The sequence below is a fragment of the Rhincodon typus genome, chromosome 33, assembly GCF_021869965.1.
Source record: "Rhincodon typus isolate 14 chromosome 33, sRhiTyp1.1, whole genome shotgun sequence".
Lineage (NCBI taxonomy): Eukaryota > Metazoa > Chordata > Chondrichthyes > Orectolobiformes > Rhincodontidae > Rhincodon > Rhincodon typus.
The window spans coordinates 14,002,613-14,018,538 of record NC_063364.1 but is presented as its reverse complement, the minus strand read 5'-3'; the positions used below and the strand labels follow the sequence as shown (position 1 = coordinate 14,018,538).

General features: G+C 41.6%; 1 protein-coding gene across 4 annotated transcripts in view; it reads right to left on the bottom strand.

Moving 5' to 3' along the window:
• The window catches only part of LOC109926673 (protein unc-13 homolog C-like), a 537,669-nt gene that overhangs the window by 163,438 nt on the left and 358,305 nt on the right, over positions 1-15,926 (bottom strand). For all 4 annotated transcript variants that reach the window (XM_048616076.1, XM_048616075.1, XM_048616074.1 and 1 more), the window contains 4 exons: positions 8,470-8,620; positions 6,147-6,215; positions 3,650-3,739; positions 1,532-1,660 (listed from right to left, as the gene is read on the bottom strand). In XM_048616076.1, the coding sequence (XP_048472033.1) occupies positions 1,532-1,660; positions 3,650-3,739; positions 6,147-6,215; positions 8,470-8,620 (439 nt within the window). The remainder of the gene's footprint in view (positions 1-1,531; positions 1,661-3,649; positions 3,740-6,146; positions 6,216-8,469; positions 8,621-15,926) is intronic.

The window sequence follows — 15,926 nt, the reverse complement described above, 5'->3', positions numbered from 1 at the left end:
CCTACTATCTCTTCTGTCCTAGCCTGCCATCCATAATCCCCTTGTTTCTCTACCCCTTTCATACTTCTCTCTTACTCTCTGGGCTGCATTTCAATGCATCCATTCACCTCTCCCTTCTTTCCACCCACTACCCCCCAGACTCATCTTCAGCATAAGTACCATTTTTTTCCAGCTGCTAACAGTTCTGAAGAAGAGTCACTGAATTCAAAACATTAAGTCTGCTTTACTCGCACAGATGCTGCCAGACCTGCTGAGTTTCGCCAGCAATTTCAGTTTTTGTTTCAGACCTCCAGCATCTGCAGTTCTTTGTTTTATTGTATAGTGGGCAATTAATGCCATTTCAGAGGGCTGTTAAGAATCAAATACACTGCTGTGGGTCAAGAGTCACACGTAAACCAGTCCAGGTGAGGACAGCAGATTTCCTTCCCTGAAAGACATGAATGAAATTTCCTTGATTCTTAGTGACAGTCCACATATCGGGACCGATCTTCATCGGGGACCCTATCTACCAACACTAAGCTACTTCATCCACTGCTTAGCACTCTGTTCGACTGCTCGTCTGTACACACTGCTATCTTTGCTCAGTGCATTGCACAATTTTCTGCATCTAAATCACCTACCTAGCCTGTTGCCCCTTCTCTTGCTGTTCTTTCAACCTTCTGATTGTTTGTCTGTATAGCTCACAGCCAGACGTTCCATTCCACCCTACGTTTCCACCCTCTGTTCACTTTGCTGTCATGTTGCTACTATCTTCTGTTGTCCATCTGTTTATACTGCTGCCAATTATGTGAGGGTGCTAGGACCAGCTACTCTTGTAGGCCAAACATGCTTTTCCCTGCCGCAGCTGATCATCTAGAAAGGGTGGCCTCTTTAACAAACATCAGTTTTACTGGAAGAGGGATAAGGATTTGAAACATAGATTCAAACCTAGATACGTAATATAAAAAAAGTGTGAGACACAGCTGTAAAACTATGAAGTGTTCTGTACTGTTCCATTGTCTTGATCATTTCTGCGAAGCTGCATTTCTTCAAGTCATGCTAGTCTCAAACGTCACAAATTATTCCTCTAATCCTGATATTTAGTTTTTGACTGTGCAATCGTTCAACTCATAACATACAGACAATTAGACAGGGATTATAGCTCAGTGCTAGTTTGCTGAAACAATTTTGCCGAAACAATTTTGCTATCTACATTTAGATTGTGTGTGATAAGGGTACGTGACATGTAGTTTACCAATGAAACTCTCCGTTGACTGAGAGTGCTCAATAACATACAGATGTTTATTCAATGAGTACTATTGTTGTAATGTCACTAAAAACAACAAAATTGTCCTAGCTGGAAATTTTGAGATCTTAAACTGTAGTAAATACTCACTGTAAGTAACTAATAGAGCTGCCACATTGACTATTTTGCTCTGATTGTAAACATTTCTGACCTTTTTACATACTCCTTGATAATGCAGCTCATTTGATAATTATATCTGGATTTCTTAAATGCAGTTTATACAAGTTACTGAGGAAAATGGCTTACCTGATCCACCAGCTGGTTGTACAGATCATGGCAGTTGTCAAAAATATATTTGTAGGTTGAGTCTAAGCAAGCTTTGACACAGTCTCTCACCACAGAACTCGCTCTTGGGGGGCTCTGTAATTCTTGAACCTGAAATGAGTCAATGATTTTACAATGCAAACCACCAAAAGCAAGAACAAAATACGGAAGTTGCTCGAAAAGCTCAACAGGTCTGGCCGCATCTGTGAAGAAAAATCAGAGTTAACATTTCGGGTCCAGTGACTCTTCCTCAGTTCTGTCTTGAATAGTGAGCATTTGGGTGAGATACAAGACAACAGCCAGTTTCCCAGAGCCATACCCCAGCTTACAGTCAGCATTTCCACAAAGTGGAAAATAAATTTAGCAAAGAAATGGAATATTGAAAGCACTACTGATTGTTATTAGAGATAACAAGGTGTAGAGCTGGATGAACACAGCAGGCCAAGCAACATCAGAAGAGCAGGAAAGCTGACGTTTCGGGTCTGGACCCTTCTTCAGAAATGATTGTTATTGTATTGCTGAAGAACATTCAAAGTTGAATTTATGTAACTAAAAAGAGCAGGATTGAGATATATTAGTTTTGAAACCACTTAAGTGAACTGCAGTATCTTTTCTGGTCCTGAACTTTCCTTTCTAATCAATTCACGGAGCATGCTTGTCAATAGCAGTCTGAAAAACGCATTCTAAAAGTTCTCCGTCGAAGGACAAAATCATTCTCACCCTCTAAATAAAGTTTTCCTATCATGTTATGAACTCAACTAATCATCTGGCAGAGTTTTCATTGAGAATGGGGTCTTTTAAGGGAATGCTGCATCTGGTGGGAAGTCCTAAGGGACAGTATTTGCATCTCTGCCTCTGAACCAGCAGCTACGGTTTCAAGTCTCACGCCAGGACTTCACAATCAAGGACGGTGCGTTCATAATGCAGACAAACAGACTGGAGCATCAATCTGCAAACTGTACTGACACACACCAATGGCAGGCGTAAGATTGGGAACGATTTCTAGTCAACCATGTGATGGAAAGAAATAACAACCTCTACAATCACTATTCACAGCTTCGACAACATGCAGGTAAAAGTGCATGCTCCCACAGCAACTCGGACAGACTTAGGGGCTGAGTGGCTGGATAACTGGCGTGAATCAGACTGGTATCAGGGTTCAATTCCCCTTTCTGACTTCTTCTTGAGGATTTTCCTCCTTGCCGCAACCATTGTGGAGATTGGGCGCAGTGGATCAGCCCTGTCTTCAGGCAGAGAATTGAAGAGGAGGATTGCATCATGACAGTTTGTGCTAGTCTTTCCTTTTGCTTCCCTTATCACAGCAGCCCCTGACCTGGGTCACTTCACTTCATTCCATTAGCTAACATCCAGAATAACCTTTTCCTGAAGATTAGTAGGATGGAGGTAGGAAGCCATTAGATTGGAGAATGGCAGCAAATGAAGGTGGAGGTGGTTTATTTTAAATGCAATGTCTCAAGGAGCGTGTCAAAGAAAATTGCACTAGGTCTATGGAAGAAACAGATCCAATGGGTAGAATGGCCTTTTCTTATTCCTTAGAGCGTTATAAGAAATAAATGTTTTCTCCCTTTAGGGTCCAGGCTGTAGGAGAGATGTGTGTGTGTAGTTCAGCAGTGCAGTTCCAAACATAGTCTTTGTTGTACGTCTGTTTGTGGTTCACTGGAACAGCCACTTTATGACAAACAATTTCAGAGGACCCTGTAATTTCCTGAGAATTATAGACACAATCAGGCTCAATTAAAGCAATACTACTCAATAACAGATTTAACCCAGATGTTGAAAATATTCTTTCAGAGAACCGATGTTAGATTGTTGCAAGAGCAAATAACCACGTGTAACGCATTAGATTCTGCATCGACTCAATGTGGCAGTCAGTACTTGCTAAAAGGGTCACGTCACCACGGAAAACATATCTGTGCAAATAACATTTAGCAAAACCAATTATCCACATCACACTGTAAAACAAAATAAAACATTTCACACAATATATTTGTCATGAAATGTAATGAACAAACCTGTCTTCACCAGAAAACAATTCATTTGCTTCTACCTAATGCTGCACTAAGTAAGCTATTACCTTACCTTCATACGGAAAAATGTAATGCTGGTCAAAAGGTCCACAGTTGATTTCAGGTCTTGCAATCTTTCTGGATTGCTGGCTGGGAAATTATCCTAGCAAGAGTAACACAGAAAAATTATAAAAGCAGAAAATACTGGAAATACTCAGCAGGTCTGGCAGCAACCATGGAGAGGGAAACAGAGTAAATGCTTTGGCTTGATGGCCTTTCACTATGTGTGGCACAAATATGAAATAATTTTCATTAAGAAAACAGAAATAAAGCCAGTTATTTCATGGTGACCAGGAACTACAGGTTACAGAAGTTAAAATTACCCTCTGGCTTCTGCAGTTTATGAATAGTGACAGTAAGGAAGAAATCCTTACATTTATATAGTAGTTTTCACAATTACTTGATGTGTCAGAATGGTTTATAGCTCATGAACTACTCTGAGATGTAATCACTGCTGTAAATGTGGGAATAATGTGGCAGCAAAGTTGTGTGCAGCAATTTCACACCAGCAGCAATGTGATAATAGCCAGATAATCTGCTTTTGTGATGTTGATTAAGAGAAATACTGGCCAAGGCAAACAGCATAATTGCTTTGTCTTCTTTGAGATAGTGTCTGATGATCATTTACAGCTATATGACGGGACAACTGGGGCCTTAGTTTATCGTCTCATCCAAAAGGCGACATCTCTGATAGTGCAGCACTCTCTCGGGATAGAACCGGATGTCAAACTGGATTTTTTGTTGTCAAGTCCTAGAAAGAAATTTGAATCCACATGTTTTGGCTTGGAAGCAAGAGTGTTACCACTGAGCCGTGGCTGACATCCTGAAACTGCCTCCTGTGAGCACATACTCAGAGGAAGTACTAAAGAAATACATGATGTGGAGGTGCTGGTGTTGGACTGGGATGTACAAGGTCATAAGTCACACAACACCAGGTTATAGTCCGAGATAGTAGGAACTGCAGATGCTGGAGAATCCGAGACAACAAGGTGCAGGGCTGGATGAACACAACAGGCCAAGCAGCATCATAGGAGCGGAAAGGCTGACGTTTCGGGCCTAGACCCCTTATCAGAAAAGCTGGATGTGTTCATCCAGCCCTGCACCTTGTTGACCAGGTTATAGTCCAACAGGTTTATTTGAAATCACAAGCTCTCGGAGCGCTGCTCCTTCGTCACTTAGCAGTGCTCCAAAAGCTTGTGATTCCAAATAAATCTGTTGGATTATAACCTGGTGTCATATGATTTCTAAAGAAATCCAGACAGAACTAGCCATAACAGCTCCCAGTCTATGGCTTCGAGTTTGATGACCAGCTGGAAATAATTCCTCGATTTGCATTATCAACTACAGAGACAGATACAAAATAACAATTCAACACTTGTGTAATTTCCTGGTTTTATCGTTGATTCCCCGGTTTTATTGTTGATTCCCCAGTCTTGTCCTCCAAGGGACCAGTGCTCATTTTAGCTGTTCTTTTCCTTTTAGATGCTTGTAGAAGTTGTTACTGTCTACTTTTAGAGATCTAGTTAGTTTTCTCTCATTCGCTAATTTCTCCCCTTTTTTAAAAATCATCCTATGGCAGATTCTAAACTGTGTCCAATTTTCTGACGGAGTGTATTGGACATCTTTTCTTTCAATTTGATACTATCCATTAACTTCCTTAGTTGGCCACAGATGGCACATTCTCTCACAGTCTTCCTTACTCTATGTGATATATCTTTGTTAAGAGTTATGAAATAGCTCCCTAAACATCTGCTACTGCTTCTCAACTGCCTTCTTTTCTTCATTTTTCCAGCCCACTTTAGCCAATTCTGTCTGCACAGTTTTGAAAATGCCTTTATTCAAACTTAAAACACCAGTTTGGGACACATGTTTCTCACCCTCAAACTGAATGTTAAATTCTATCATGTTATGTTACGATCACTGTTGCCTCGAGGGTCTTTAACTATGAGGTTATTACTTAATCCTGCTTCATTACACATTAGCAGATCCAAAATAGTTTGCCCCCGGTTAGCTCTAGAATGCATTGCTGTAAAGTATTGCCGCCAGTACACTTTATGAACTTGCCAATCTGATTATTCCAATCCTTGTGAAGATTAAAATTCAGGCCACATTATTGCAGCTCCGTTCTCACAAACCCTCATTATTTCTTCAGTTATATTTTGTCATATAGAGTTACTGGGGCCTATAAACTACTCCCACAAGTGAATTATTTACTGTGCTATTTAGCATATTCACCCAAGTTGATTCTAAATCATGCTCTTCTGATCAAAGGTTATCTTTAGCATGCGACTAATCTCATCCTTTAATCTCCTGCAAAAGCTGAACCACCCAGCTCTGTAACTGTTGCCTCCTCGTAACGTGAAGCTTTCATTACATCTAAAGGTTTAGGTTTTATTTCATCAGTCATAAATACAGTAGGATGGGAAGATGTGTGGGAAGAACTTTGAAATGAAGGAGAACTCAGTTCCCTGTTTGAGAATATATCACTGTTACATATTGTTCGTACATACCCTATATTTAGAAAGGTCAATCCTCAGTGAGTTGTGCAACTGATCCAGCAGCTTTATAAATTTCTCTCTCTGTGAAATAAATAAAATATAAGCTTTTGTAAGTCTTTGGGAAACATTCCTGAAACTCTAATTTTTAATTCTTTAACCACAAATATTCATAGGAACATCGTAATAAAATTATAGACAACTGCAGGTGGTATAAGTTGCCTTCTCACAAATATCACTTCATTTCTTATATCGTGGTAAATTGATATTGCCAATGAAGTGCCAGCATTTTAATGAGAGTCAACATACACTTTGAAATGTTTTTATTTCAGAGGGAGAGATGACGATAAAATCAGCAGCATATGAATGCATAATTGGACTTGGTTTTAGAAAACTTCTCTCTCCACACACAAAGAAATCGATTTTAATACTGTGCTATCGTGATGAATAAGAGTGTCAGCGTAATTGATTAAGAACATTCTTCTGTAATGTTGCAGGTAATTGACAGATAATATGAATTTTGCTAAGGCAATCAGCCCAAACTCTTAGGAACATGCACAGTTCATTTTCACAATTTAATTAATTCCTAAGAACCTATCATATTTTTAGCTGGGATACTCAGGTCTTCAGGAATTGGAAGGGGCTTAATGAGATTTTGGTAGAAAAACAACACGTCACACAGTTCTAAAAAAAAGTTAAATTTATCGCGCACATTATGAATCAGCTTTCTCTCACTTTGCCTCAGTATGGTTAATGAATAGTCAGTGATTTCATGAAACAGTATGTAAAATACATTATTTTCTAAGTTATTTTATTTAGGAGGTTAATACACTTATGCTGAAAGCAGCGTAATGAATGCATGTTGCTGTGAAATATGTTTATAGTGAACCACCTGCTAATAGATACGTTTGAACAATTTAATAGATTTGTGATATTTATACATTTTAAACAGTTTTGGTATTTAAGTATTTGAGACATTATAATAGGATTATGAAAATCTGTGCGCTATTTCAGACTGTTAATTTTCAACATTTAATTTGTTAAGCAAATATTCAGTCAAGTGTTTTCTACCTAATTGGGTATCATGTCATTTAAGCTCCAAACACAAGGTTACTTGCAGCAAGAAATTGTTTATATTCAATTATTCATTGAAGAGATTTAGTTACGAGGAAAGATATGAACAAATGGGGCTCTTTGCTTTAAAGGAGACTAGTTAATGAGAAAATCTGATTACATGTCGAAAATGATGATAGATGATGTGGTGAATATGGAAATTCACCGCCCTGTCAATGAGTCAGTAACTTGAGAACATAAGTTTAGGATCATCATCAAAATAACTAAAAGTGATGAATGAGCACAGCAAGCAGACCAGACAGATGAATTGCAGTGGCACACAGCAGCTAGTGTCTCCATGGAGATTCTGGGTCATGTGAATAAAGGGCATTAAGTGAACACTATAACCTGCAATTTCACATTGACTCCAGTGTAAACCAGATGTCTCTTTTTCATGGAATCTGGTTATCACTGGAAACACCAAAATTTGTTGCCAACTTGTAACTGGCCTTGGAATAGGTGGCTTGCTAGGCTGTTACAGAGGATAGGGCAGCACGATGGCTCAGTGGTTAGCACTGCTGCCTCACAGTGCCAGGGTTCAATTCCACCCTCAGGTGACTGTCTGTTTGGAGTTTGCCCATTTTCCCAGTGTCTGTGCAGATTTCCTGTGAGCTCTGGTTTCTTCCCAAAGATGTGCAGGTTAGGGTGGATTGGCTATGGGAGATGTAGGGTTACAAGGATAGGGTAGGGGCATGGGTCTGGGTGGAATGATCTTCAGAGGGCTGGGGTGGATTTGAAGGGCCGAATGGCCTGATTCTATGTGATTCTATGATTGCATGGTAGTTAAGATCACCCATCTTGCTGTGGGCCTGACAATAGGGTTAAACTCATCCTTTCAGGGATGTGTATAAACCTTGCATTATGTAGCTCGCCTCATTTTGCATTTAGCCAGGGTAAAGCAGAGTTGTGTAGGGTATGGAGGTCTATATGGAAAAAATTGCAGACTCAACTTAGTTGCTCAGCAAAATTTATAAAGCAAATATGATATTTAGTTTTAATAAAGGACTTTGAAATGTTTCAAGAAGATTTTCCAGAGGCTAAATTTCAAAATGTATTGCTCAATAGAGCTAGACAGTTTAAAGGAAACAAATGGATTTTAATCTGGAGCAAGCTTCTTCTTTGGTTTATTTTCATACACCCATTGCACTTTCATATATTATCTGAATGCTTTATTAATTTGCAAACAAGACTTCCATGTAAAGATGCAAATTAATACGGTACTTACTCCAAAGTTTGAAGCAGCAAATCGATCTGAGGCTGAAACGTTTGTTGAAGCTGTAGTATGTGCAAAATATGCATTAATATTGGCCAACAAAGTGCTCATTACAGCAGGAACGCCTGGGCACATGTATTTGGACGACAGACAGGAGAAATGCCTACAGAAGGAACAGTTAGAACTTTATTTTTATACTTTTAGTCGAGAACATCACATTAGATGCATGGTTACCCGAACTCAACCCTATCTTTGCTGTCTTCACCTAACTGATGCGTAAATTTGCCTGCATTTCCAAATCTTCACTGTTGTACACTGCTGTACTTGTACCTTGCAGACATTCAGAATGAATCAATTACTAAATATCATACCCCTTAGACAGTACGTGTGAATGAAACACAGACGTAATTTTCACTCCCATTGTTCATTGCAAAAAAAAAATTTAATTTGGTGTTAGAACATTTCACAGCATCAAATATCAATTAACACAAAGAGCATTTTATTTTCTGCTGGTTAATTTATTAATTGAAAATTTCCCATGTGACCAGGGATTGATGGAGAGGGAGGGCGGGAAGGGAAAGAAAGTGGCAAAGTAGAATTGTTCACCATTACCTATAGGGCGAAGCACTTACGCTAAGATTAGCAGAATGTCCCACCTCCCAGCCATGAGAAGCCTGTCACTTTTATGATGTCCACAGGCATGTTGAAGAAACAGTGTCAGAGATCAAACTCTGCATGATCATCTCTGCAAAATGCACTGATCAAGCTGAGGATTAACCCGAACAACTGCTGTCACCTCCCTGCCAAATGTTCTTATTATCTCTTTCTCAAAGAGACTGACTGGGCCACAGTCTCGCTTACTGATTCCTCTCCCTTTCTGCTTCTAATACCTTAGCAGTATTTATTCAGGGATGAAAAAGGCAGCGAGTGACAGAAGGGCATAAAATATCAAAGCTAAAAGCCAAGCTTGTCTCAATTGGTGCACATCTTCTAAGAAGATTCCGGGGATTAACCAGCTCCTCGTCATTAGAAAACGTTGAAACTCAGAGTCGGACGGAGAAGGGGAGAAATAAAGATGGAAAGTGCCAAATCTCAGTAGCTCTGGCAGCATCAGTGGGGACAGAAACTGATGTGCCATTTTGAGCTTTTATTTAAGTCAGGTGGAATTTTCCCTTTTTCAGGCTAGGTGTCATGGTGGGCTCAAAAGAAAACTTGAGTTTTCTTAATTTAAGAATTAAGTTCTTCTTAGCTCATTACACATTTAAAATGTCCAACTTCATGGGCAGGAAGCTTTGAAACTTGTCGGAGCTTTCTGTTGCTCTCATGTCTTGGATACCATACTTAAAAAGCACCTCAATCTCCACAACCCAGCAGCATTGCTCAGTCTCTCCTCAACACCCCCACCCAGGACTGGAAGTGTCAGAGACCAGGCAAAAAGCAGCACCACACTTTAGCAAGGCCTCCCGAGATGTTCTCCTGAAGTACAGGAGGGAAGGGAAATTCGCTTCTCTAGAGGTGACTGCAAGAGGTTACCTCGACCAGTGAAGGCAAACTAGACAGCAGTGACTGCAGAGATCAGTGCCCATAGGTGGCTCGAGGGAACCCTGGCTCCAGTTTGGCAAGACGATAAATAATCTGCTATGATCTGCCAGGAAACGTGTCTTTGTCTACTTGATGCTTCATGCTCCTGTGAATGAAAGGTCGCACGGCGAGGTTACATACTCTACAGTGCTGCAACACAGGAGGACGGGTGCCCAGCATCATCGTCATTTGCCACATCTACAGCCAATGTCTGTTGCTCCGTTGCAGCTACCAATAGCACGGGTTGCACCATATAGCGGCACTGCCTCTCACGCATCCACCAAGATTCACATTTAAAACATAGAAGGAGCTACAGCACTCCAGCTCATGTACCATCAGGTCACCAACTTTTCATCACAATGAGGAGAACGCTCACATTTGACAGTTTTTCACCAAATGCTTGCCTGGGACAAGAACACAATCATAAAGTGTGGCCTTTGGAGTTGAGCTCCCTTTTGATTTGGGACCTGTTTAGCAGCTTTGGTTTGGGTTGCTGATGTCAGTGTCACTGCCTTGTCTGGGCAGGATTGTTGGTTAGGTCAGGTTTCACCATCAAGCAGAGTTAGCAACAACAAGCCACACTGAGGCTGCTCAATATAGAATGGCTTCACCCTTTTACACCATGAGCTTTTGTGCAAAGAAATAGCTTGATTCTGAAGGAAAGTCACTGGACTCGAAACAACAACTCTATTTCTCTCTCCACGGATGCTGCCAGCCCTTTCTCCAGAATCCTCTGGGCTTGATTCTGCTGGCTCAGAGGTTGGGACACTACCATAAGACCTTCCTGAGATTCTACAGTGAGCACAAATGAATTCAATAATACTCACCAGATGAGTAGAATTAGAACCCAGAGATTTACAATTAACAGAGGAATAAGGACTCTTGTGCTGGAGTGGTAGTGTCCCTTCCTTTGAGCTAGGAGACCAGGGTTTAAGCCTTACCTACTGCAGAGGTGAGGTGTGTAATAACATCTCCGAAAAGGTTGAGTAGAAAATATCTACAATTACCAGCAATTCCAAATGCAACGCTAGATCAGTTGTCCTAGGGAAGTCAATGATTTAAATCTGGAATTTCTAAGTTGTAACACCAGAAAATCTAGGTTTAAATCCAGCCCAGCTTTATGATATAATTATTGCTATATGTTAAAGATGATTTATAAGCTACAGCTGGTGTCAAGCAGTTGAGGTTATTGATCCATTAGGGATTTAAGGATGATCGTTATGTTTAAATATGAACAAACACAATTTCTTACTTTTGATACACAACACAATCCCAGCTCATGTGCCCACTCAGTGTATTTTATATTTGAAATAAAATGGTTTATTTTCCATTTTTTTGAATACTTCTTTATTATTTTTAAAAATATTGGTAATAAACTGACTGAACTGGTAGAAGATCACAAGATGAAGCTTCCATCAATGAATGTCTGACCTTGTGTGATTGACCTTCAAAAGAAATTCCATGCAAATTTTCAGCAAATTTACTGCTGCTTCCCTCAAGCTCACTTAATAACAATTATTCTTTTTATCATCAATCTTATTTTGAAATAAATAAATCCTGCTTTTAGATAACTCAAGTACCCAAACATCCAGGCAAACTGTCAGCTCTACATTCCCACAAGTCACCTCAGTTTAAACCTAAAGTAAAGATGCCATCATCCCGGAGGACCATAGGGTTGCTCTCTCAATATAGTGAGATGATTGCTGGTGGTTTAACCAGAGTGTTACCACACTTCTGACGCGGAGAGAGGTTGAGAAGGAGAGTCTTTCATGGTAACCTCAGCTGGTGCAGGAATTGAACCCACTCCGTTAGCATCACTCTGTATTGCAAACCAGCCTTCCAGCCCACCGAGCTAACCCACCCAAGGCATATGGAAAATTGAAACACCATCAAGGCAGATTGCAACACTTCTGACAACATGGTCCTTTGTATTGAAATTGAGGCCCTTTAAGTGTTTTCCTTATGAGGGCAGACAGATATGCACAACTGGGGAGGACCTCCGTGAAAGATGAGAAGCTGATTTTATGTCGTCTCCTGATGGCAGGAACAAAGGCATAAGGGGCCTTATAATACTGGGACAATTTCTGATAGTTGGAGAATGCTGTACCTGATGCTGGATGTTAAGGAGGGAGATAATCCTTCAGGGCCCGAGAGGAAGGCAGGTTCAGTTAAACAGCAATCAACAGGTATCAGGCGGTAAACTTTCTGCTGCTTGGAGTCAGACCTGTCACATAGGAAGATGATTGTGGTCGTTGGAGGTCAGTCATCTCAGCTCTAGGACATCTCTTTTCTTTCAAGATGGCGGCAGAATAGCAGCACAATATGTAAGTTTCTCAGCCCAGGAGCCTGGGGCTCCTCTACTCCGTCCACTGTACATTTTTTTCTTTTTCTGCCTTTTTTTAAATGTTTCTATTAATCACAGTACCTTACCGTCTTTTAATGACTTCTCCCAGGCCAGGCTCAGCAATGCGGAGGCTTCCAATGGCCTGGAATGGTGGTAAAGGCCTGGTGCCTGGTGGAGCGGGCTCCCAGTGTGGCAGGCTTGTCCAAGAGGGGTGGTGTCGGCCTTGAGTAGTGTTCTGGTTCCATTGTGGAGGTCTACTCCCGGCATGGAGGTCTCGACTCAGCGTAGCAAGGTGGTCTCGGCCTAGGTTTTCCAGCGTACCCCAAACCCAGGAGCCGTTAATTGAACTGTGATGAACTTTTACTTCATTTTTCTTCTTCTTCGTGAATTCTGTTATTAATTTAGGCACTGTGGTATGGCGACTTATAAAACGTTTCACTATTTGTTTTTGTAAAAAACACATGACAATAAATTGCTACTCTATTCTATCTCACCAGGAGTTCCCCACGGTAGTATCCTAGGCCCTACCATCCTCAGTTGCTTCTCTCCATTATAAGGTCAGAAGTGGGGATGTTCGCCGATGATTGTACAAGGTTCAGCCCATTCATGACTCCTCAGATACTGAGGCAATATCCAGGCTTAGGCTGACAAATGGCAAGTACCAATCGCGCCACATAAACACCAGGCAATGATGTGCAATAAGAAACAATCTATCCATCGCTCCTTGTCATTTAATGGTGTAATCATCATTCAATCCCGCACACTCAGCATCGCTGGAGTTACCATTAACCAGAAACTCAAGTGGACTTGCCGCATAAACATAATGGCTACAAGAGTAGGGTTAGAAGTTAGGAATATTGCGGCAGGTAACTCACCTCCTGACTCCCTAAAGCCTGACTACCTCCACAAGGCACAAGTCAGGAGTGTGATGGGATATTCCCCACTTGCCTGGATCAGTGTAGCTCCAACAACACTCAAGAAGCTTGACACCATATGAGAACGTAGATGGGTGAGCATTCAGTTCTGGTTGCCACATTACAGGAAGGATGTAGAGGGTTTGGGGAGGGTACAGAAGAGGCTTACCAGGATGCTGCCTGGATTAGAAGGTATGAACTACAGGGAGAGGCTAGAAGAACACAGGTTGTTTTCTCAGGGGCTGAGGGGAGACCTGATAGAAGTCTATAAAATTATAAGATGCATTGATAGGGTTGACAGTCAGAATCTTTTTCCCAGAGTTGAAATATCCAAAACTAGAGGGCATGCATTTAAGATGAGAGGGGGAAAATTCAAAGCAGATGTGAAGGGCAAGTCTTTTTAGACACAGAGAGTGGTAGAAGTCTGGAATGTGCTGCCGGGGTGTTGGTGGAGATAGATACGATCGGGAGTTTTAGATAATCACACAAATATGCAAGATTGTACCAAGGGCAGGCAGAAGGGACTAGTTTAATTTGGCATCACATTCAGCACAACATTGTAGGCTGAAGGGTCCGTTCCAGAGCTGTATTGTTCTATGTTCTATGTACCGTTCAGGGCAAAGCAGCCTGCTTGATGGGTATCACATCCACAAGCATCCATTTCCTCCACCACTAATGGTCAGTAGCAGCCACGTGTACTGTCTACAACATGCACTGCAGAAATTCACCCAGCACCTTCCAAATCCATCACCACTTCCACTTAGAAGGACAAGGGCAGCAAATACATGGAAACACCACCCCATGCAAGTTTTCGTCCAAGCCACTCACCATCCTGATTTGGAAAATATATTGCCATTCCTTCATTGTTACAGGGTCAACATCATGGAATTCCCTCTCTAAGAGCACTGTGGATCAACCCACAGCATGTGGACTGCAGTGGTTTAACAAGGCAGCTCATCACCACCTTCTCAAGGGGGCAACTAGAGACTGGCAATAAATGCTGGGCCAGCCAGCAATGCCCACATTCCATGAGTAAAAGAAAAAAATATACCGCAGACCTTGTGGTATAGCATCATCCCCAGTGCTGTTAAGGAGGAAGTTTCAGGATTTTGATCCAGTAGCAATGAAGGAATGGCAATATATTTCCAACTCAAGATGTTCTGTGACTTAGAGTCATAGATTCACGGTGCCCATGTAACTCCTGCCCTTGTCCCTCTAGGTAATAAAGGTTGCAGGCTTGCAAGGTCCTATTCCAGGGGCCTTGGTGAGACATTGCAGTGCATCCTGTACATGGTACACAATGCTGCTACTGATCATAGAATCCCTACAGTGTGGAAACAAGCCCTTCGGCCCAACAAGTCCACACCGAACCTCACAGCATCCCACCCAGACACATCTCCCTACAACCCACCTAATCTACACCTCCCTGAACACTACAGGGTAATTTAGAATGGCCAATCCACCTAACCTGCACATCTTTGGACTGTGGGAGGAAACCGGAGCACCCGGAGGAAACCCACGCAGACACGGGGAGAATGTGCAAACTCCACACAGACAGTTGCCCGAGGCTGGAATCGAACCTGCGTCCCTGGCGCTGTGAGGCAGCAGTGCTAACCACTGTGCCACCGTGCCGTCCCCATCAGTCAATGATGGAGGGAATGAATGCTGAAGCTGCTGGACAGGGTGTCAATCAAGCAGGCTGCTTAGTCTTGAATGGTCACTTGAACTTCTTGAGTGTTGTTACAGCTTCATGCATGCTGGAAAGTGGAGAGTATCCCATCAATCTCCTGACTTGTAGATACTGGACTGGCTCTGGGGGGTTCAGAATTCCTAGGAAGTGTTCAAGTCCTCCAGGATAGCCTGGCTGGGGCATATTACATAGACTACTCTGTTAACGGGTCCTGCAACTTGGCGACTTTTTTGTTGGATTCCAAGAAGTGACTTGAGTGGGTCCCTTTCGTTTGAGGTGCCCTCCCTCATCTTGCAAAGCAAGATTCTCTGAGGGTTTTGATTGGCCCTTCAAACTAATGATCCTTCATTGAATTCATCTCCATGCCAATTAAGGGCTCACCCATGTGAATATTTGACTGGAATCAGATTTCCTTTGGAGAGTATTTTCTGACCCAAACAAAACATACCCATGTTTCCTGCCTCCTGCAAAATACTTTCAAACCAAGGAATGGAATCAAATGTTTATATTTGGGAATAAGGTTGCCAGCTCTGATTAGACATATTCTTGGAGATTTTATCACAAATTCCACTTCCAAATATTGCTCCCAGTCAAAAGCCTTTTCTCCTCATCTGTAATATTTTTCCAACCAATCAAAGAAAGTGCTCGAGACTGAAAGGATCTGATATTGTTTTCAGTGTCGCTTTTATTTGTCTCCTGAACTTTGCTCGAATTAGTGTCCAGGAGATCAAACTTTAATTCTTGGATATTGTAGGGCAATCTAGGTGAGTCAGCAACTCTACTTGAGATTGGGTGTTGGTGGTAGGAAAGAGTGGGACTGAGACAGTAATAAAGGCCTCAATGGAGGAAAGGGCCAGAGCTAGTCCACAGACCACAAGAACTAGCTTGGATTTATCTTTAAATTTTGTCTTTAGTAAATCTAATTCGTAGCATTGTGTAT